This window comes from Cervus canadensis, chromosome 8, assembly GCF_019320065.1.
Source record: "Cervus canadensis isolate Bull #8, Minnesota chromosome 8, ASM1932006v1, whole genome shotgun sequence".
NCBI lineage: Eukaryota > Metazoa > Chordata > Mammalia > Artiodactyla > Cervidae > Cervus > Cervus canadensis.
Window position 1 is genome coordinate 84898428 of NC_057393.1, and position 23139 is coordinate 84921566.

The 23139-nt window shown below is 36.5% G+C and overlaps 1 protein-coding gene across 2 annotated transcripts in view; it reads left to right on the forward strand.

Annotated features, from left to right (window-relative positions):
* Positions 1-23139, forward strand: part of LYST (lysosomal trafficking regulator) — a 193769-nt gene that overhangs the window by 116302 nt on the left and 54328 nt on the right. For both annotated transcript variants that reach the window (XM_043477036.1, XM_043477037.1), the window contains exons 27-35: positions 697-927; positions 3092-3258; positions 3923-4075; positions 7492-7683; positions 9544-9722; positions 11885-12091; positions 19631-19807; positions 20383-20459; positions 20605-20793. In XM_043477036.1, coding sequence (XP_043332971.1) covers positions 697-927; positions 3092-3258; positions 3923-4075; positions 7492-7683; positions 9544-9722; positions 11885-12091; positions 19631-19807; positions 20383-20459; positions 20605-20793 — 1572 coding nt within the window. The remainder of the gene's footprint in view (positions 1-696; positions 928-3091; positions 3259-3922; positions 4076-7491; positions 7684-9543; positions 9723-11884; positions 12092-19630; positions 19808-20382; positions 20460-20604; positions 20794-23139) is intronic.

The window sequence follows — 23139 nt, forward strand, 5'->3', positions numbered from 1 at the left end:
TAAAAAGAAAGAAATGCTGCATCAAATGAAAGAAAGTGATATTTAAGATTTGGCATACATTGTTAACCTGAGAAGAAGGTGGCCCCCATAGTCTCAGCAGCAGGTTACATGAGGGATCCATAGACAAGCTCCTAACTCCCCTCAGGGATGCTGGTTATCTGAGAGGAGAGTAAACTGACATACCGATTACTGAGCTTTGACCCTGGTGTAATGTTCATGGATTAATGAATAAGTGCAAAACGTAGAGAACATTTTTCTCCCAAGCCAAAAGTTTGGCCAAAAAGTTAAGCTGTTATTTCTGTATCTGATAAAGAGAAATGTGTCTTTTTTTTTAAGTGTCTGCTACTTGTTTGCAAGTAGCCCAGTTCAAACCTCAAGGAATTGACCTATTAATTGTAGCATTGACAATATTGCTTTTCATTTGCATAAGCTTTTGGCTTTTTCAAAGCAATTCTGCATCATCTCATTTGATTCTCACAACAACCTTGAGAAGAAAGCAGAGCAGATATCATCACACACATTTGACAGATAAGGAAAATGAGGTGTAAAACACATCAATAACTTCCCTCCATCACAGAGGCAAATAGTCTACAGGAACTCAAAATCAGGTCAACAAAATGGCCAATATTGCAATCATTTTTTCCTTATTTCATGGTTAGTTGCTTCTAACATGATCTTGTATATTATTTATTATAGATTTGATCTGGAAGATGTGAAAAACATGGGACTTTTTCAGAAGTGGTCTGTCATTCCTATACTGGGACTAATAGAGACTTCCTTATACGACAATGTGCTCTTGCATAATGCTCTCTTACTTCTTCTCCAAATATTAAATTCTTGTTCTAAGGTAGCAGATATGTTGTTGGATAATGGTCTACTCTACGTGTTATGTAATACAGTAGCAGCCCTGAATGGATTAGAAAAGAAGTAAGTTTAAATTATTATTTAAAACTGCCTCTGATTAACAACTTTGGAAAGGAAAAAACTTTAGTAGCAGGTTGCATTAAAACATCTGATATTCCATAATATTTTCAAAGAATTTCTTTCCTTCAAATCTGATTAGATTAGATTTGAGAGGGTATATTTTCCATCATTTTCAATAAAGTTTTTTTTTTTTAAAGATATTTATATGACCTACATTTAGGTATTTAGAACCTGAAAACAAGGAACAAATTTGTGTGTGTGCTCAGCTGCTTCAGTCATGTCCGACTCTGTGACCCCTGTCCATGGGATTTCCCAGGCAAGGATACTGGAGTGGGTTGCCATTTCCTTCTCTGAGGAATCTTCCTGACCCAGGGATCGAACCTGCAACTCCTGCATTGGCAGTCAGATGCTTACCACGTGAGCCACCGAGGAAGCCCCTGAACAAATTTACCTGTCCTCAAATATACTTACCAAGCTTCCACTATGGTCTTATAGAACATATTATCCCACTCCGGAATAGGAAATTGAGACTTTGAGAGACATAATAACTTGTAACAGATCAAATAGCTAGTAAATAGAGAATCTGAGGCTGAATATTCTCACTTCAAAAGTCTCTGCTTGACAGTCAACATACTCTCCCACTTTTCCTACCCACTGTTTTCTCCCACTGTTAACCACCATACTGAATTTCTTTTTTTTTAATTTATTTATTTTTAATTGGAAAATAATTGCCTTACAATGTTGTGTTGGTTTCTGTCATATATCAGCTGAATCAGCCAGCAGTATACATATGTCCCCTCAGTCAGAAGTACACTGGCAAATGGTTGCCTACCAGATTGATTAACAACTTTAAAAAATATGTTAGGAGGTTATATTTTTATTTGGGTTTTGTGCCTTTGGTGTCCTCATTTATGATATACAGTGTAACATTTTCATTAGCATAATATTAATGTTACAAATTTTTAGAAGCACCATCTTTACTGCATGTTAAAGCATTAAATATTAATATACTTTTGCAGAGAAGGCAGAGCATATCCTCGGTGCTTCTGTAGGCCTGGGAGACTCACTAGACCAGGGAGACTCTCTCGGTACGAGAGGGAATTGATAGTCAGCTTAGTTCACTTTTCCCTGGGCACCTGTCTTGTTTAGGATCTGTGTTTTAGGCAGATGAGAAATACAAAGTATTGTATTTCCTCAAGACGTCTAGTCTTGATTACAGTACAGTACATGAAATTGGTAGAACTTGGAAAGAGTACCAGCAGGCCCCTTCTAAGAGCTGTTTGTTACTGCTGTTGTTTTAAATAAATTGTACTTACAGAATGTCCCTACATGCTACTCTATTGATTGGCCTCAAAAGTTACCATTTCTAACTCTTGCTTGATTTTGAAAACGTGGCATGGGGAAGCTTAATGTCACACACTGAGGTGGATGATCAAGGTTAAAAATTGAGGGACAGAAGTAACTAATTCATATTTATTAGGTACTGAGAAGTGACTAATGTGGGCTTCCCCAGTGGCTCAGTGGTAAAGAATCTGCCTGCAGTGCAGGAGACGTAGGAGACACAGGTTAAACCCCTGAGTCAGGAAGAGCCCCTGGAGGAGGGCATGGCAACCCCCTCCAGTATCCTTGCTTGGAGAATCCCACGGACAGAGGAGCGTGGCGGGCTGCAGCTCATACGGTCGCAAAGAGTCAGACGTGACTGAAGCAACTGAGCACACATGCAAGTGATTAATATGTGTTCAGATCTCTGTCTCTTTTAACCCTTAAAATAACCATACTTTGTGTAAGTGGGATTCAGAGAGGTCAGTTAATTTATTCAGAGTCACCATCTTTGAGAAGCCTCAGAATATACCTCTTCATAGTCATAGAACCTTCTGTGGCTGGGAACCTCGTGGTGCATGCCCACAGTATCTTGTGTTAGTCTCTGTTGTTACACTTAGCACCATTTACTGGTTATAGTTATCTGTTCACTTGTCTGGTCCTCTGCAAGCTGAATTTTGACAGGAGTCAAAGTCTCTTTTTATCTGTCCTTAGCCTGTAGTTCATATGACCTGCCATGGAGTAAGCATGGATAAATATCAAATGAATGCGTGAATGAATGCATGCTAACAAAACAGGAATTTAAACCAGTTCTTTTTGCCTTAAATTATTTGTTCTTTTTCTTTAGCATTCCTTTGAATGAATACAGATTACTTGCTTGTGATATACAGCAACTTTTCATAGCAGTTACAATTCATGCTTGCAGTTCCTCAGGCTCACAGTATTTTAGAGTTATTGAAGACCTTATTGTACTGCTTGGATATCTTCAAAATAGCAAAAACAAGAGGACCCAAAGTAAGATTTAATTTTTATGGACTGGGGGGAGTAGTTGTATAATAGCCAAAAATGTTATTAGAACCTCATCTCTCTCTGACTTCTGTAGAGAGAGTGGGTTAGAGGAGAGGAAACAGTTTTACTAAATGTTCACCCTTAACTTTGTTTACTGACTTTAAAAAGAAGCCTTTTTAAGTGTCAAAAATTACAAGTGATGCCCTGATGTAATTAGTAGCTGGCAACATATCATTAAAAGAAGCTGCTGATTTTTCTTGCCAAGTAAAATTAAAAGGCTTGTGTTGAATAATAATACCCTTTAATTTTCTTTGGTAGCAAATATGAAAGTGAATATGGGGCAGAAAAATGTGAGAATTTCTGGTTAAACTTTTGCCTTCTATATTAAAAAGTCTATTCCTTTAAGACAACTACATGAAGTGAAATACATTTGTGAGCTAGTATTTTTCTGTTGAATTTTTTATAGTGATCCTTTGGAAATTTGCTTTAAAATTGCTTTTAAAGACAGTTCAAAAATGTTTACTACCATCAAGAACCCATGATCAAAATTTTAAAATTTATGTCTAATAAAATATTATTGGCAGTTTTGATATTGCATTAGTATTAATATAAAAGTCAACTCAATTACAATCACATAGCTTGAAAACATTCTAGTATTTTCTGTTTTTAGATATGGCTGTTGCTCTACAGTTTAGAGTTCTCCAGGCTGCTATGGAATTTATAAAGACCACTGCAAATCATGACTCTGAAAACCTTACAGATTCACTTCAGTCGCCTTCTGCTCCCCAGCATACCGTGTTTCAAAAGCGAAAGAGCATTGCTGGTGAGTATTTAAATAATATTTTACCAATTATAAGTAGAAGGTAGCCTGACTCTCCTACATTCTTTTATCACTCACATTTTAAAACATTGCTTTGTTTCAGAAGTTCAGCTGTAGTGTTTGAGAAGGTTTTCCTCCCAGAGGAAATTATTCTCTAGCTTTCTCTTCAGTGCTGCTCTCTTTCGGTTATCTCTTGAGCTCCTACCATGTGCCAAAGTTAAGTCGCTCAGTCGTGTCCGACTCTTTGCGATCCCGTGGACTGTAGCCCACCAGGCTCCTCCATCCATGGGATTCTCCAGGCAAGAATACTGGAGTGGGTTGCCATTTCTTTCTCCAGGACCATGTGCCAAGCATTGTGTTAAATGTTGGAAGATGCAAGGATTAAAAAAGACACAGATTCTACCTTTCTACCGTAAAATAGTAGAGAATAGAGAAATACAGAGGATGGAAGTAGAGACCATACAGAGCAGGGCAACCTGATTTACATGTAGGGCTAGGGAAGTCTCTGAGGAAGTAAGATTTCAATATAAAGGATGAGAAAGGAATTAGAGAAGTCGGTGAGTGTTACAGGCAGAATGAACAGCTGATGTGCAGGTCCCCAGGTATCAAAAAGCTAAGCTTGTTCAGAGAACTAAAAGATAGCCATGTAGCTGGCGTGTAGTCCTTGATGAGATGGTGCCACCAGGGGAGGTGCTGCAGGGTGGCGTGAACCAGTTCATATGGGCCACGTTAAGGAGTTTTATTTTATCCTAATGGGAAGTTGTCAAAGGCTTTTAAGTAGGTGGCGTGACATAACCAGGCTTTCATTTCGTAAAGACAGCTCTGGTTTCTGTGTACAGAGTGGATTCGAGGAAAGTGGGAAAGGCAGTGGAAAGTGCAGGGTTTATTGCAGTAGTCAGGGCAGGAGATAATGGTGGCTTGGACGTGGTTACTATATGCACCTTAGGGCTTGCTGTAAATGAGGATATATCATCAAATTATAATTTTTAATATTGTTAGGCTTGTTTTTTTCCCACAAAATCTGCTCTGATGTTTATACACATTAATTCAGAAAGATAGTATAAACATTCCCCACATTGACTTTGTGTATATACACACATATACATATATATCTCTATATAGTGGATATATATGTACATAGACAGATGCATAAACACACACACTTCTCCAGAGTACTTGGTAAATTGAGATTTAATCAACCCTTACAGTCTTTAGGGCTTTTAAATCTAAATCTTCTACTTGTGGTAAACTACTTCATTGTATGGGTGCCATGCCAAAGTTTAGAACCATATGAAATACTCTTCCTAGAGAAAAGCTATTAAATATACATTGTTTCACAGGAACATGTTCGTTGTTGTTCTGTCACTGAGTCATGTCCGACTCTGCAACCCCATGAACTGCAGCATGCTAGGCTTATGCAGCACTCCAGGAATATGTTTCCATTACACCAAACAAAATCTTAGGTAGATAAACTTGTAAAACATCCACATAACTAAACGTGTTGTCCTATAATTTCGTCCTTAATTTAGTATATTAGTATAGTCTCTCCTCTTGAACTTCCCTCTTTTCTTCTGGGTTGAAGTCCATCTTTTACCAAGTCTGGTAAAAAAGTCTGCTCAGCTGCCTGCATGACAGAAGGTGACTTTTAGACCATTTTTCCTCTACAGGATTTCTTAGTCAGTCAGAGACTACTTAGGTGGAACCTCCCTCTGTTGATAGAGGAAAGTACATTTATTGCTTTCACAAATTCCTGCTATTTCTTCCTTCTTGATGTTTCTCATTCTCATATCCATTTCTTCTTTGCTTTTCTACCTAGATCCCTGCTTTAGCTTCTTTTCTGCTTGTGCCTGGGCTACCACAATGCCCTTATGCTAAGCTCTGTTTGAGCTGTAATTTCTCTTATCTATGATTTCTCTTAGCAGCTTGTCATCTCTCTCTTCAGTCACTCGCATTTTTATCACCTTGAGCCTAAAAGCCCTGCAGAGCCCCACGTTCGCCATTGTTTATTTTTCCTTTGAGTCACTTTAAAGTGGGTAATAGGCTATTAATTCTTTCTCCAGACCAGTCTCCTTTTTCCCCCTAAATCCTATAGCCTCCTCTACTGGGGCTATATTTTTGACACTAAGTAAATTCAATTGCTGTATCCCACATGAGGCTTATAGAATCCTAAAAATTTTTAACTTGATAAAAGACCTTGAAAGTCATCCAGTCCAGCGTCCTTGTGTCACAGATCCACTGAGGCCTAGAATTAGAAACTGCTGGATGGAAGCCCCACGCCCTTCTCTTTGTGTCCTTTCACATACACCCACTCCTTCCAGGTCTGTTGTGTCAGAGATCAGGGTGACTTGCTTAAACTAAGAATGTAATCTGATAATATTATCCTTGACTATATCCCGGATATGAATGTTTCTTTTTATTTGCTCCATTTTTGTCTCAAAGGTGACTCTACACAGCAAGCTGTATTAACTGATAAAAATACTGATTACCTAAAATTCTGGAAAATCTAAAATGCTATTAAAATATTTCAGTATCTTGCAGGATGAGTCATTAAAACCTATTGTAAGTAATGTTTATAGAGGCTATTTGTGGACTTTGATACATGCTTTCATAATTTGAAAAAGGTTCAGTTCCAATGAAGGATTCCATTATTCCTCACCTACCAAGACGTCATTTTGGTTCCTATGGTCATCTTCCGATGCCCTTCTCCTTCAGTCCATTAAATCAAGACTCAGTTACCTCCTTTTCTCCTGGATCCACTCCCTGTGGGGTGCCTTTTGGAGCAGGTGCAGTAATGGTGCAGGAAGTCACTCCTGCCTCTTCAGCCTGAGGAAACCTTTCTCAGGAAATGCTTTTTGTAGGATTGAATCACATGTGATGCATGTTTCAAATCATTTTAATAATAAATTGAAATTACACTCTCCTTTCTGAGTTCTTCACTGTATTTGACTGATTTCTACTATGTCACTATATACACGTTTCAAAACTAATTTATAAAATTCGGCAATGTTAATTACCCAAAAATAGTAATGTTCTTCCTAAACCATGATGTGCTTTAAAAAATCTATTGATTATTTTGAAATACAAAGAAGTGAAACGGTATTTGAAAGTGTCTGAATATATACACCCTTCTAATTGAGTTTTTCAGAGGACTAAAATTTTGCCAAAGGATATCCATCCTACTAAGCTATGTCACAAGCTATAGCATTGTTATTTAGGACTTTGAAATCAGAGGTACTGTTGCACTTCTTCAAAGAGGGCAAAACATCACTTTCTCTTAATCACTCTCTTTCCTTGTATAAATTACCTTTGAATTAAATAATGTTCTTTTCATTGTCTGATAATCAAAAAGTTATAACAGAAATGGTTTCTTTGATCCTTGTTAACTCCAGCACTTGATGTTTTAATTTATATACTTAAAGGTCCTCGAAAATTTCCCCTTGCTCAAACTGACTCTCTTCTGATGAAAATGCGTTCAGTAGCAAGTGATGAACTTCATGTGATGATGCAACGGAGAATGAGCCAAGAGAACCCTGTCCAGGCGACTGAAACAGAGCTTGCACAGAGGTTGCAGAGGCTCACCGTTTTCGCAGTTAACAGGATTGTTTATCAAGGTAGGACTAGAGAATAAATATGTTCTTGCTCAGATATTGAGATGAGAATAATTTAAGAGAAGGGCTTCCTGGTGGCTCAGATGGTAAAGAGAACTGACTAAATTTCAGGTTTTTTAACAGCATTAAAAAATTTTTAGCATCCATACTAGTAAAAGAATTTATTTGGAACCAGTAGCCTTGAATAAAATTCTGCTTTTTAATATGTTAAATGCTGGCCTAGACTGACCATTGAAATTTGAAATAGTATAGCACCTCCAATATATTTTTTAAACTTTTCTTTGAAATAGTCATAGATTCACATGCAATTGTTAGGAAATATTACAGAGAGATCCTGTGAACCCTTTACCCAGTTTCCCCCCCATGGATCTTGTAAAACTATAGTTCAGGATCAATACCAGGATATTGACATTACTACACTCAAGAAAAAGAACATTTCCATCACTATAAGAACTATATGTTGCCTTTTAGAGCCACATCCACTTTTCTCCCACACCCACCCCTTCCTTAATCGCTGGCAACTATCAATCTGTTCTCCATTTCTACATTTTCATCATTTCAAGAATGTTAAATAAATGGAATCATACAGTATATAACCATACAGTATGTGTAAGATTGACTTTTTTCACTCAGCGTAATTCTCTGGAGAGTCATCCTGGATGTTACATATATCAAATATTCCATAGCATGGATGTACATTTTAATCATTTACCTGTTGAAAGATGATCTCGGTACTTTCCAGTTTGGGGCTATTACAAATAAAGCTAGCTGCTGTAAACATTTATGTGAAAGTTGTGTGTGAGCTCAGGTCTTTGCTTTTCTGGGATAAACATCCAAGAGTACAATTTCTTTTATTTATTTATTTATTTATTTTTTAATTAGTTGGAGGCTAATTACTTCACAACATTTCAGTGGGTTTTATCATACATTGACATGAATCAGCCATGGAGTTACATGTATTCCCCATCCCGATCCCCCCTCCCACCTCCCTCTCCACCCGATTCTTCTGGGTCTTCCCAGTGCACCAGGCCCGAGCACTTGTCTCATGCAAGAGTACAATTTCTAGGTGGTATGAGAGTTGTGTGTTTTGTTCATGCTAAGGAACTGCCAGACTTGTCTAGAGTGGCAGTATAATTTTATATTCCTGGCAGCAATGTATGAGTGATCTGGTTTTCTTCATGTCTTCACCAGCATCAGAAGTTTCACTGTTTTCAGTTTTAGCCGTCCTGATAGATAATGTTGGGCCATAACTGTGGTTTCAAGGTGCACTTCTATGGGAGCTAATGATTTATATGTTTATGTATGAACTTTAACGCCTATAACAAACGCTAAAAAAGCTATGCAAAGAAATATACTCAAAAAACAATACAAATAAGCCAAAATTCTAAAAAGGTTCAGGTGACATCCATTTTTTTTTAACTTTTCTAATTTATATTTGGGACAACCAGCCTCTAGAGTAAGCTGTGAAACTGAACTGTTATCACATGCACAGCATTTAATGGGATAGCATGTCTGGTTAAACAGGTCTGCACATCTATCTAATGTAAATATCACATGGTCTTTATGTTTAATTTGTACAAGAACCTTCATGACTTTAATAATTTTGTAGTTTAATTCATCTTCGTTAGTAAAATAAAGCTTTAATTTAGGATTGCATGACTCATGTATGCTTAAATTTCTGCATTGTTTTAGGTGAATTCACTTTCTCTAGTATATCGTACTTTTTACATCAAATACAGCTATTACACGTTTACATTGTGACAACTGAATTGGTTGATTACATAGAATATTTTTGCCACTATCATTTGTAATGGCTCAGTATTAGTGATTTGACTAATTTTTTATTCTTCTTTTAATTCAAAGAATTTAATCCGGATATTATTGACATTTTGAGTACTCCAGAAAGTGCAACTCAAAGCAGGACCTCAGCTTCCCAGACTGAAATTTCTGAAGAAAATATTCATCATGAACAGCCTGTTGTTTTCAATCCATTTCAGAAAGAAATGTTCATGTATCTGGTAGAAGGATTCAAAGTATCTAGTGTGAGTAAATTAATTACATGGGAAATGTTTATTCACAAAGAAGGAGTAGAGGTTTTATGTGTCTGTATTCAGTTTAGTTCAGTTGCTCAGTCCTGTCTGACTCTTTGCGACCTCATGGACTGCATCATGCCAGGCTTCCCTGTCCATCACCAACTCCCGGAGCTTGCTCAAACTCATGTCCGTTGAGTTGGTGATGCCATCCATCTCATCCTCTGTCGTCCCCTTCTCCCTCAGGAGGAGAAGTGTCTGTATTACATGTTTTCAAAATCATATTCTTACACTTTCACAGACTTTTCTGAAACTCAGACAACTTGAATTTTAATAATGAAGTAAAATGTATTGCTAATTTGCCTTTTTCAGAACTACTCACTTCATGCAGCATTGGTTTTTAAGTCTATAAACGAAAAACTATTTTCTAATATTGTAATTTATTAAATAAAATCAGCATCAGAAAAAAATAGGAATTTGATGATTACTGTGAGAGCTTAAACTAATAACCTGTTTTTAAAGATCTTTATTTTTAGCTGCTTACTCTAGAGTTATTATTATGGATAATTATGCAGTACAGATGTTGTCTTAAACAGATCTAATATCTTCAAAATTATGTAGAGAATACTGAGAAGCATCAGGCTCCATTTATCATCAACTCACTTAGGTTTTTGTGGGTCATTTATAGTTGAACATAGGGAAAAAATTGGTCAGTACACTCATAGATAGCAAAGGCTAATCTAATTCTAGCAGAACTCATAAATCATGATTCTGCCAATATAACTAGATTTGGTTGTCTGCAGGTTCCACTTAGAACTGAATCATTCACACCAGAGCCCTTAGGACTAGGAGTAACTGGAGAGCCATTTTCAAAACTCAAAATAAACTCTAAAATGTACTGATTCCAATTTTTAAACCAGATACAGGATATTTGATCAGGATTGGGTTAACCCTTGTGGGACCACCATCAAAAGCACAGCTTATTTGGTTATTTGTTAAGGAATATTGATGGTCAATTTATAAACAATTCTTAATTTGTGACAGTTTTACTCAATATTTTAGTCTTCCCTGGTGTCTCAGTGGTAAAGAATCTGCCTTCCAGTGCAGGAGGCGAGGGTTTGATCCCTGGGTCAGGAAGATCCTTTGGAGAAGGAAATGGCAACCCACTCTAGTATTCTTGCCTGGAAAATCCCATGGACAGAGAAACCTAATGGGCTGCAGTCTATGTATGCATGCTAAGTTGCTTCAGTTATGTCTGATTTTTCGATCTTATAGACTGTAGCTCACCAGGCTTCTCTGTCCATGGGATTCTCCAGGCAGGACTACTGGAGTGGGTTTCCATGCCCTGCTCCAAGGGATCTTCCCAAATCAGGGATCAAATCTGAGTCTCTGACATCTCCTGCATTGGCAGACAGGTTCTTTACCACTAGCGTCACCTGGTCTGTGGGGTGGCAAAAGAGTCAAACACAGCTTAGCAACTAAATAACAACAAACGGCTATCTTCAATATTTTAGTACTATTTCAAGCCTCTATTAGGAATCCTTCTCTTTTATATTGTAAATTCCAGGTAGGCTTATTTATTGTTGTTCTTTGATGGTTCTTTTTTTTTTTTGTCATTTAAAATTTCCAAACCCTGGGTAATTTTTTTAAGTGTCTTAGGACTTTAGCTTCTTTATCTCTCCCTTTTTAAATTGTAGTAAAACATACATAACATAAATTTTGCTATTTTAACAATTTTTAAATGTACGAATCAGTGATACTAAGTCCTTTCACATTGTTGTGCAACCATTACCACTGTCCATCCCTAGAAATTTTTCTGTTATCCGAAACTGAGATTCTGTGTTCATTAAACAGTAACTCCCCATTAGCCTCTCCCCCAGTCCCTGATAAACCACTATTCTATTAGTATATATCGCACTTGTTTATCCATTCATCCATCAATGGGTATTTGGATTGTTTCTACCTGTAGGCTATTTTGAACGGTGCCACTATAAACATTGATGTACATCCATCTCTTTTAAAATCCTGTCTGTGTGGATGTGTGTATCTTCCTAATTTCAACTGTTTGAAAATTCTAGAATAAAACATGTTCCATGATTTTTTAGGGCTGCGTTGAGGTTATTATATTATTACTTAAGAAATTTGATCCTAATTCATTCCTGTTTTTATTTAAGGCTTCAGGTAAAACTAGTAGTTCCAAACAGCAGTGGGCTAAAATCTTATGGTCTTGTAAGGAAACCTTCCGAATGCAGCTTGGGAGACTGCTCGTGCATATGTTGTCTCCAGCCCACTCTTCACAAGAGAGAAAGCAAATTTTTGAAATAGTTCGTGAGCCAAATCATCAGGAAATACTGCGAGACTGTCTTAGCCCATCCCTGCAAGTAAGTACTCCAACACTTCATGAGTAATAACTTTCATAAAACTGTATAAATCAAGAACTGAATTTAAACTGTATTTTCATGCCAAATACCATGAATATAGTTTTCTAACCAAACAAATATTTTCTGAGGTCTTTCTTCAGATGCCGTTTACCAGAGTCGATTTGCTTAATCTGTCTCTACCTGAGTTCTTATTAGATCCTTCATAGTTTGTTACTAAATCTTGAAGTGTTTTCTTTAAGAACTGTTTGGAGACTTTTTAAAGCATTATATTATCCATGAAATAGCTATACTGAATGGCTCAAACAATAGTACATATAACATATTTCAAAAATATTTACAGTAAAAATATTTGTTAATCATCTAGAATGGTAAAATCAAAATACTCAAGCTGTTTTGGAATCTATAAACTCTATCACTCAGCAAGCAATAGATGGAGAATTTAAGTGGTATAACCATTCTGTTTAGCAGTTTCTTATAAAATTAAATATACTCTTAGCCTGTGATGCTAAAATTCCATTTTTAGGTATTTACCTAAGAGAAATCAAAACATATGTCCATAAAAAGACTAGTAGAAGAATATCCATGACAGCCTTTCTACTAATAGCCAAAAACTGGAAATAACCCAAATATCTGTCAATGGGAGAATGTATAACTAAACTGTGATATATTTATACAATAGACTGTTACATAGCAATAAAAATGAACTGACTACTGATGCACCCATCAATATGGATGAAGCTCAAAATCGTGGTGTCATAGAAAGGGACAGCCAAACACCAAAGAGTAGGCATTTTATGATTCCATTCATATGAAGCCCAAGAACAGGCGAAATTAAGATACAGTCATAGAATTTAGGACAGTAATTATCTCTGTGAGGAAGGGGACAGTGAGAAGGGGGAATTGAATGGAAAGGGGCATAGGGAAATTTCTTGGAGTGATAAAAATGAACTATTACCTTACTTGAGGTAGTGGTTACGTGGGTGTATGCAGTTGTCAGAACTCCTGGAAACAAACACTTAATATCTGTATGCTTTATTGAATGTAAATTATACCCCTATAAATAAAGTATTAGATGATATTTAAGATAGGACAAGTATTCCTTTTATATCCCTGAGAAACTCAGATTTATCACACTAGGAACCAAAAAGTTACAGTTTTGAAGTAATGCTTTGAGGTGCGCTTTTCAGTATTGAGACTCAAGTGCACTAAGGGCGTTGTCGCCCCTTTGCCAAGGCAGAAGCATACCTAGCCCATAGTTTCCTTCTGTGGTGAATTCAAAGAGGTGTTCTTTTGTTGCTTTATTCTCAGCAGAGCCTCCATCCCTCCGAATCCAACCGTGACATTTCCAGTTCTCTTCTACCAGCTTCACTTCTCCACTTTTCCCTTTCTGTTGGTGGTATCCTTACTGCTTTCAGCTTGAAACATTGCAACTGTGGTTGACTTTGTTCTGTCTCGAATCCATTGTATCACCAAGACCAGTCATTTACTTAGTCCTGTCTTTCCCTATATTCTGCCCACCCCCTCACCCCCCAGTTTAGGCTTTCACCCCTAATGCTTGGATCACTACAATAGCCTCCTCTCCACCTCAAGACCAAATTACTCTATCTGGTAATTTTTTAAAGATTTATTATCCTTCCTGCTAAATCGCTTCAGTTGTGTCTGGCTCTGTGGAATCCAAGGACTGTAGCCTGCCAGGCTCCTCTGTCCATGGGATTTTTCCAGGCAAGAATACTGGAGTGAGTAGCCATTTCCTTCTCCAGGGGATCTTCCTGACCCAGATTCCACTAGCGAAGCCCTAGTGGTTCAGATGGAAGATTTATTATGGCAACATTCAAATAAACTTAAAAGTTGGAAGAAATCAAAAAAAGAACCCCACATGACCATAACCTGATTTTAATTTTTCTTTTTAGTACTTTGAAATAAAGTCAGGTATCAGATTATTTTACCTGTAAATACTTCAGTTTAGATCTCTGCTGATAGGACTTTTAACTTTTAACTCTTTTAATTTATCACTCTCCATGATATTAATAATAATTCCTTCTTCTTCTTCTTGTTCAGTCGCTAAGTTGTGTCCAGCTCTTTGCGACCCCATGGACTACACTACTCCACGCTTCCCTATCCTCCACTATCTCCCAGAGTTTGCTCCAATTCATGTCCATTGAGTCGGTGATGCCATTCAACCATCTCATCCTCTGTTGCCCTCTTCTCCTCCTGCCTTCCATCTTTCCAGTATCAGAGTCTTTTCCAGTGAGTCAGCTCTTCACTTACTTATTATCATCTAATACCCAATGTTTAAATTTTCCCAATTTTCTTTAAATTTTTTAGATAGTTCTCTTGATTCTCGATCCAAACAAGGCCCACACAATATTTGTTTGATGGGTGTAACATCTTTTTAATCCTTGTAATTACTGTCCCCAGTCTTTTTTTTTTAAATATCATTATTTGTTGATGAAACTGAGTCATTTGTTCTATAGAATCTCCCACATTCCGGATTTGTTTAGTTGTATCCTTGTGGTTCTAGATGTAGAGGCCTGACTAGATTCCAGTTTTTTATTTCCTATTTTGTTTTTTAAAAAATACTTCATTTTCTATTACATCATGGCAACAGGCAGAACACATTTGGTTGCTCTGCTTTTTTGAGATGGTAGCAGCCTGATTCATCCATTATAAAGTTCACCCTCAGTCTTTAATTATTTCAGTAACCATTAATAATGGTTGCCAAGATCCACTTTTTCATTAGGAGTTGCAAAATAGTGATTTCTCTGTATTTCTCATTCCACCATCATCTGTTAGCTCTGATTCTTCTATCAGTTCAGTTCAGTTCAGTCGCTCAGTCATGACTGACTCTTTGCAACCCCATGAATCGCAGCACGCCAGGCCTCCCTGTCCATCACCAGCTCCCAGAGTTTACTCAAACTCATGCCCATCGAGTCGGTGATGCCATCCAGCCATCTCTTCCTCTGTCGTCCCCTTCTCCTCCTGCCCCCAATCCCTTCCAGCATCAGGGTCTTTTCCAGTGAGTCAACTCTTCGCGTGAGGTGGCCAAAGTACTGGAGTTTCAACTTCAGCATCAGTCCTTCCAATGAACACCCAGGACTGATCTTTAGGATGGACTGGTTGGATCTCCTTGCAGTCCAAGGGACTCTCAAGAGTCTTCTCCAACACCACAGTTCAAAAGCATCAATTCTTTGGCGCTCAGCTTTCTTCATAGTCTCACATCCATACATGACCACTAGAAAAATCATAGCCTTGACTAGACGGACCTTTGTTGGCAAAGTAATATCTCTGCTTTTTAATATGCTATCTAGGTTGGTCATAACTTTCCTTCCAAGGAGTAAGTGTCTTTTCATTTCATGGCTGCAGTCACCATCTGCAGTGATTTTGGAGCCCAAAAAAATGAAGTCTGACACTGTTTCCACTGTCTCCCCATCTATTTCCCATGAGGTGATGGGACCAGATGCCATGATCTTAGTTTTCTGAATGTTAAGCTTTAAGCCAACTTTTTCACTCTCCTCTTTCACTTTCATCAAGAGGCTTTTTAGTTCCTCTTCACTGTCTGCCATAAGGGTGGTGTCATCTGCATATCTGAGGTTATTGATATTTCTCCCGGCAGTCTTGATTCCAGCTTGTGCTTCTTCCAGCCCAGCATTTCTCATGATGTACTCTGCATATAAGTTAAATGAGCAGGGTGACAATATACAGCCTTGACGTACTCCTTTTCCTATTTGGAACCAGTCTGTTGTTCCATGCCCAGTTCTAACTGTTGCTTCCTGACCTGCTATAGGGAAGAATGTTCCCTTAGTAGCTGTTGGGCTACCCTAAAATATAGTCTCTGTAGGAAAGGCAAGATAAATGCTTGTTTCTTTCATCTGTTTGTTTTTAGAATACTAACTTGGTGCCCTAGCAAACTCTAGTTTTTGTATTTGTTTTTATATTTGAGGTGTTGTCATGAACTCAAGTATTGTTTTTTAAATTTTATAAGTAGTTTCAAATCTTTGCAGTTATTTTTCTCTTTCATGTTCAGATTAACACTTCTGTAGATTCAAGTTGTTGTATCCTTTTAACATGGCCTTTTTAATTTTAACAGGTTGATATGATTAACTTGAGGCTTCCCAGGTGGCACAGTAGTCAAGAATCCGCCTGCCAGTGCAGGTGATACAGGAGATGCGGGTTTGACCCCTGGGTTAGGAAGATCCCCTGGAGTAGGAAATGGCAACCCACTGCAGTATTCTTGTCTGGAAAATTCCTTGGACAGAGTAGCCTGGCAGGCCACAGTACATGGGGTCTCAAAGAGTCGGACATGACTGAGTGACTGAGCCCTGCACAGCTTTATTAACTTCCTTCCATTCTGGAGCAAAGAATGTCCCAGGCTCATCTTGTACATTCCCTTCCCTAGACCTGCAACCAAACTTTTTCCCCAAGAAGCCCCTGTTTTCCTTTTAATGAAATAATAGTATTTAGAAACTACAAATCTAAGGACTAGGTATATTCATTTCTATTGGGTTGTCATTTCTTCTCAGCGTTTTTAGTGGGCAAAGCTAATACATGTGTGAAAGTGTTAGACGCTCAGGCGTGTCCAACTCATTGCAACCCCATGGACTGTAGCCCACCAGGCTCTTCTGTCCATGGGGTTTTCCAGGCAAGAATACTAGAGTGGGTTGCCGTTCCCTTCTCCAGGGCATCATCCCAACCCAGGGATCAAACCCAGATCTCTCACATTGTGGGCAGATTCTTTACCATCTGAGCCATCTGTAAAATGTCAACCTGGTTTCAAAATCAAAACTGTGAAATATAGCACAGTTGAAGAGTTTCTAGTTTTTATCTCTATAGCCTTCACTCATTCTTTCCCTTTCCCTGTAGCTTACCATCCTTATTTGGTTTTTATTTGTTTTGGAGATATAAGCAAATTTGTGACACACACACCCAGGTGCGCATATGTATTTTCTCTCACTTCTTTATACGAAGAAAGGTAATGAACCATACACATCCTTCTCACTCTACTTTCTTCAGCTAACAATATATCCTAGCAATGGTTCCACAGCAGTATAGAGAGCTCGTCTCATGCCTTTTTTATAACTGCCTACAAGCTCTATTCCATCTGTAGTCTGCCTGATTTTTAAAGCTCCAAGCTTCTCTTCTATTGAATCTGGATAAATCTCCAGCCAGTCAGTGGCTCCTCATCTTTTCTGTCATAACATCTTCACATCCCTTGTAGTCCTTCTGATAAGCTGCTTTTTTCTTGTCCCCGCAGCACGCAACGCTGTCTCTCCTCTCCTTTGTCTGTCCATATGCCTGTTGTGTCCATAGCCATGCACCCACATCATATGGTACCACCTTCAAAGACTGCCTTCCTTCTTTTAGTCCACTCAGAACTCTTCCTTCTTGAAACTTCATCGAAAATCTTATTTTTACACATTTTATTATTTTCTAAGAATTTGTGTTTAAATTCAATTCCTTAAATCAGTTTTCTGAGAGCAGAAAATAAGATTTCTATGTGTGCATGTCTCCAAAAACAACTTTTCTAGTCCCAGAAACTACAATCAATAAATGATTGATCAGAAGATGTTAAAATGAGCTATTAGAAACAACTTAGGAAAATCATGTTTCTTTGGATATTCAGAATGAAAAAAAACATTTCTGATAGTTTTTCAAGATGATCTTAAAATGTCACCAAATACTAAACTGAAATATTTTTAGAGTTCTATCAAGATTATTACCTTTAAGATGCACACATGAAAATATTCTAGTCATTTACCATTCCTCTCTATTTGCCAACTCTTCAGGCCTTTTACTTGCAGAGCATCTGTTCATTTTTCTCTTTTGGTCAGGTAACAGCTGTCTCCTGACTAATTTAAAATGTTGCATTAAAATAAGCTTTGCTATTTTCATCATTGCGTATGTTCATCTTATGCTTTTGGGAAGCGACATGATGTGATTCAGCATGTGAATTTAAATATCACCTAAAATGTTATAGTTTCCAAATCCATTTGTTGACTATTCACAGTTTAAAATATCATAAAGCCAAATACAGTGATATTTGTATGAATGCAAATTGTTAAAAAATAAAATTATGCATGTTTAACGTTGGCAAAGTTAATGTCTAAATAATATATATTGTACACTTAACAATGAGGTGTAATATCTCTGGCATGAAAGAGCCACTTAACGGAAAAAAGCTTTGATCTACACAATAAATAAAAAGCACTAAAACTGGCATGTGTGTGCATATCAGTCTCTCAGTCATGTCTAGCTTCTTGCAACCCCATGGACTGTAGATCTTCAGGCTCCTCTGTCCATTGAATTCTCCAGGCAAGAATACTGGAGTAGGTTGCCATTCTGTTCTCCAGGGGATCTTCCCAACCCAGGGATTGAACCCCAGTCTCCCACACTGCAGGCAGATCTTTACCATCTGAGCTGCCGGGGAGGCCTATAAAATTGGTGTAAACAAAGCTTATCTAAAAATGAAATTTCACATGTTTGCAAATGATCATCTAAAGCAAAAATGATAGCCATGTCTTGTGGAATCCCAGCATAGATAATAAAAGTATGCATGTGTGCTCAAAAAAAAAAAAAAAAGAGCCACTCAAGAAATCATGAATCAAAGTTTGGTTTAGTTTTACACTGGGAAGGACCATTCTCATTTTCTTAAGTAACATTTTCATTTTGTCTATAGTGCCTGTTCATAAAAGACTGACCTAAACCAACCCTTCTCCCAAATATTCACATATTGAATGCTGACATCTTAACTGGTTTTAGAGTTTTTCACCTTTTGTTCTCCCCAGGGAATAGTGAATGCTTACAAATGGATCCAAAGATACTTTTTTGTTCTGGTATTTTCTCCAGTGTTTATTCTCCCAAGCAGAAATTAAAGAGACTCTTACCTTAAGGCTTAAAGGAAAGTTCCCCTTCCAGTTCAGTATTTCTATGAGAAGAACTAAGAATTAGTTTCCTTCATCCCAAGCTTATTATTCCTTTAGCAAACCCTCTCTAAAATTCTTTCCCCAAAAGTTTGTGTGCTTTCTTTTTTCCTTCTTTCCTTTATTACTTCAATCCCCCCTTTCTTCTTTTTTTTCCCTCTTTTTCTTCCATTTTTTTACCTTTAACAATAAAAATTTTCAAACAGACTAAGAAGAATAGAGACTAGTGAATACTTAATGAGTACCATATGACCATCCCATAGATCTATTGTTAGTATTTTTATCATATTTATCATCATTTTTTTCTGAGGTATTTTAAAGTAAATTATATAAATCATGACATTTTTTTCAAAAGACTGTTTTATGTCACCATAACAACATTATTATACCTGACAAAATTAGCATATACTCTAATGTCATCATATACTCAGTGCATAATCATTTGAGAATTTCTTCAGTTGTCCCCAAAATGTCTTTTTAGCTGATTTATTTAAACTAGATCCAGCCAAATAAATGTAGCAATAAATTTAATTTACTGTTAAAGAATTTAAATGTAAGAAATAAAAATTCTTTATGACTTAAAATTTTTTTAATTAAAAAAATTGTTACTTTTTTTTTTAAGCATGGAGCCAAATTAGTTTTGTATTTGTCAGAGTTGATGCATAATCACAAAGATGAATTGACTGAAGAAGAACTAGACACAGCAGAACTGCTTATGAATGCTTTAAAATTATGTGGTCATAAGTGCATCCCTCCCAGTGCATCAACAAAATCAGACCTTATTAGAGTGATCAAAGAGGTGAGTCAGTGAAACCATAAGAAACAGTTTTCTTAGGAGATCCCCTTGACTGTAACTAAAGAATGATTGAGAGATTTTTTTATTATAGAGTACCACTGATGGTGAATTTAGATGATAATTTTTTATACATTATATTGTTTTTTAATATAAGAAAACAAATAGTTTTATTTTAAGGAGCATTTTATTCTCTGTGGTCATCCATATTCATTACCACTAGCTTTCAGTGAAGAAAAAGGTTTTAATAGTGACAAGCAAGTTGAATCATCAGCCTCAAGTTCTCAGTTCTTTAGTGAAAAAGCAAAATAAGGAAGTGAGCAGCTATGCAAACCTGTTGGGTTTGGCAGCCCTAGTTAACTATTCCACCCTAATTTCTGTGACCCAAATTGTGTGGAAACAAAGGGGAATTATAGCATTATTTAAGTAGCTGATGTATTTTATTTTAATATTCTGGTCTCCAGGAGACAATTTTTTTTCCTTTGTTAACTTGGTTTTAAATTTAGTTTGCTGGGCTCTGTGCCAGTGTTAAATGATAAATAATAAGTTTTATATAGTATATTATTATCTAAATCTTTTAGGAACAAAGGAAATATGAAACTGAAGAAGGTGTGAATAAGGCCAGCTGGCAGAAAACAGTTAATAATAATCAGCAAAGGTAGGATATCACGTGTGCTAAAAGTTGTGTCTTTTAGGAGCCCCATTATATTTTGCATATGCTTTTAGTTTTAATGTACCATGTTTTGATATACATTTAATGTTCCTATACAAATACTTAACTTACAGGCTTCTTGTCTGTTTAGCCTCTTTCAGCGTTTGGATTCAAAATCAAAGGATATATCTAAAATAGCTGCAGATATCACCCAGGCAGTATCTCTTTCCCAAGGAATTGAGAGAAAAAAGGTGATCCAGCACATCAGAGGAATGTACAAAGTGGATCTTAGTGCCAGCAGACACTGGCAGGAGCTTATTCAACAACTGACGCATGACAGGTTAGCAACGTGGGAGGACTTTCAGTGGTCCTGCATAAATGTTTTATATTGATGTGATTTTCACTCTAGAATAAAGATTCATAATGCTATCTGATTAGATTAAATGTTTTTTGTTTAATCATTGGTAATTTATTTCCTCTTAAAGAATATGCCTCTGAGAATTTTTTAATTCTTGGGAGGGAGAAAAAATAATGAGAGAGAGAGACATTAGCTCTTCCAGAGAGTAATATCTGTTTATTGGCTTTCATTTTAAAATATGATCTTTGTTCACCAGCCCAGGTTGGATGCATGAGACAAGTGCTCCGGCCTGGTGCACTGGGAAGACTCAGAGGAATTGGGTAGAGAGGGAGGTGGGAGTGGGGATCGGGATGGGGAATACATGTAAATCCATGGCTGATTCATGTCAATGTATGACAAAACCCACTACAATATTGTAAAGTAATTAGCCTCCAACTAATAAAAATTAAAAAAAAAAGAAAAACACCAATACAGTGTACTAACAAATATATATGGAATTTAGAAAGGTGGTAATGATAACCCTACATGCGAGATAGCAAAAGAGACACAAATGCATAGAACAGTCTTTTGGACTCTGTGGGAGAGGGCGAGGGTGGGATGATTTGGGAGAATGGCATTGAAACGTATATTATCATATGTGAAAAGGATCACCAGTCCAGGTTTGATGCATGAGACAGGGTGCTCGGGGCTGGTGCACTGGGATGACTCAGGGGGATGGGATGGGGAGGGAGGGGGGAGAGGGGTTCAGGATGGGGAACACATGTATACCTATGGCAGATCCATGTCAATGTATGGCAAAACCACTACAATATTGTAAAGTAATTAGCCTCCAATTAAAATAAATAAATTTATATATTAAAAAAAATAAAATATGATCTTTGCAAAAGAATAGGGAAATCACTGAAACAAGACAGTTGGGAAATATATCTATTTCCAGTTAAGACCTCAGTAACACAGTTAAAAAGATGCATCACAAATAGTGGAAAGAGGGAAATTAAAATATTATTCTCTGAATTTGGTTAACATAACTGATTAGTATTATGACTTTGAGGAGCTACATACTAAAGCAAATTCCAGGTGAATGAATGAATTAAACTTAAAAAGTTTACACAGCAGGAGAAAATAGAGTATTTATCAACTCTGATAGATAACTTCCTAAGATCAAACACAATTGAAGAAACTACAAAGAAGAAATGAATGGCTTTGAACTTTAATTTTTTTCCAGTGTATTTAACAAGCATAGCCACAACAAAACATCAAAATTTATTTTCAGTATGTATTTCAAAGTTAGTATTTTTATGATTTTAAAATTTCATAAAAGTTTGAAAATAAAAATTAAAATCCCAAAAGTTTGAGCAAAAGACATGAATATAGTCTTCACATCAGACAAGTAGAATTAATAAGCAGATGGGAAAAATTGAATATTGCTAGAGGCTAATTTAGTTTTTTAAAATCTTTAGATACTATATTTTACCTTTTATGTTAAAATAAAAAGTTTTTTTAGGAACTCTCTCCACAGTAGGAAGAATGTATCTTAGCCCTTGATCAGAGGTTTGGTGGCATTGTATACTTTGACATAATATATCAGGAACCCTATAAACAATTTATTTCTAGGTCCAATTATTCTATTTTAGTGATTTTGTCCTAAGGAAAATATTCAAAATATCCAAAATCAATAAACATAAAGATTTTCATCTCTGCATTGTTTATGTTAGTGAATGAATCGGAAACAACTAAGTATATAACAATAGTAATAAATACAGTATGATCCTTTCACTCAATATAATATTAGCCGTTTAAAATGGTAGTGATAAAGAAGTCAGAATATAGGAATGTGTATATAAGAAAATATGTGTATATGAGTTATAACTGTAATTTTAAAAAATGAAAATCACTACCAGCATTTTGGTATGTTTGGGGTAGTAGGATTAAGGGTAATTTATTCATCTATTTCTAAAAGCTATTTCATTTAAAATGTTAATTTATTTTAAAACATTTTAAGAAATGTGATTACTACAAAAATGAATAATTTTGTTTGTTACATTAGATAATAGGCAAAATGGGAAATGAAAATAATTTATTTGGAAATTGATTTTTTTTCTTTAGTTGACCATACTAAGTCTAATATATCACAAAGCATATATAGTAGTCATGCTGTATCTTTTTAAAAATTGAATAGGTACAAGAAACTAGTAGCAGAGCTTGCCTTGAGGCAAGGAGACTGGACTCCAGAGCAGAGGGGAACTTTTTTGTTGTTATTCTTTTGTACTGTGTGTATGCACATGTGTTTGTGCTTGGTCGCTCAGTTGTGTCCAACTCTTTGCAACC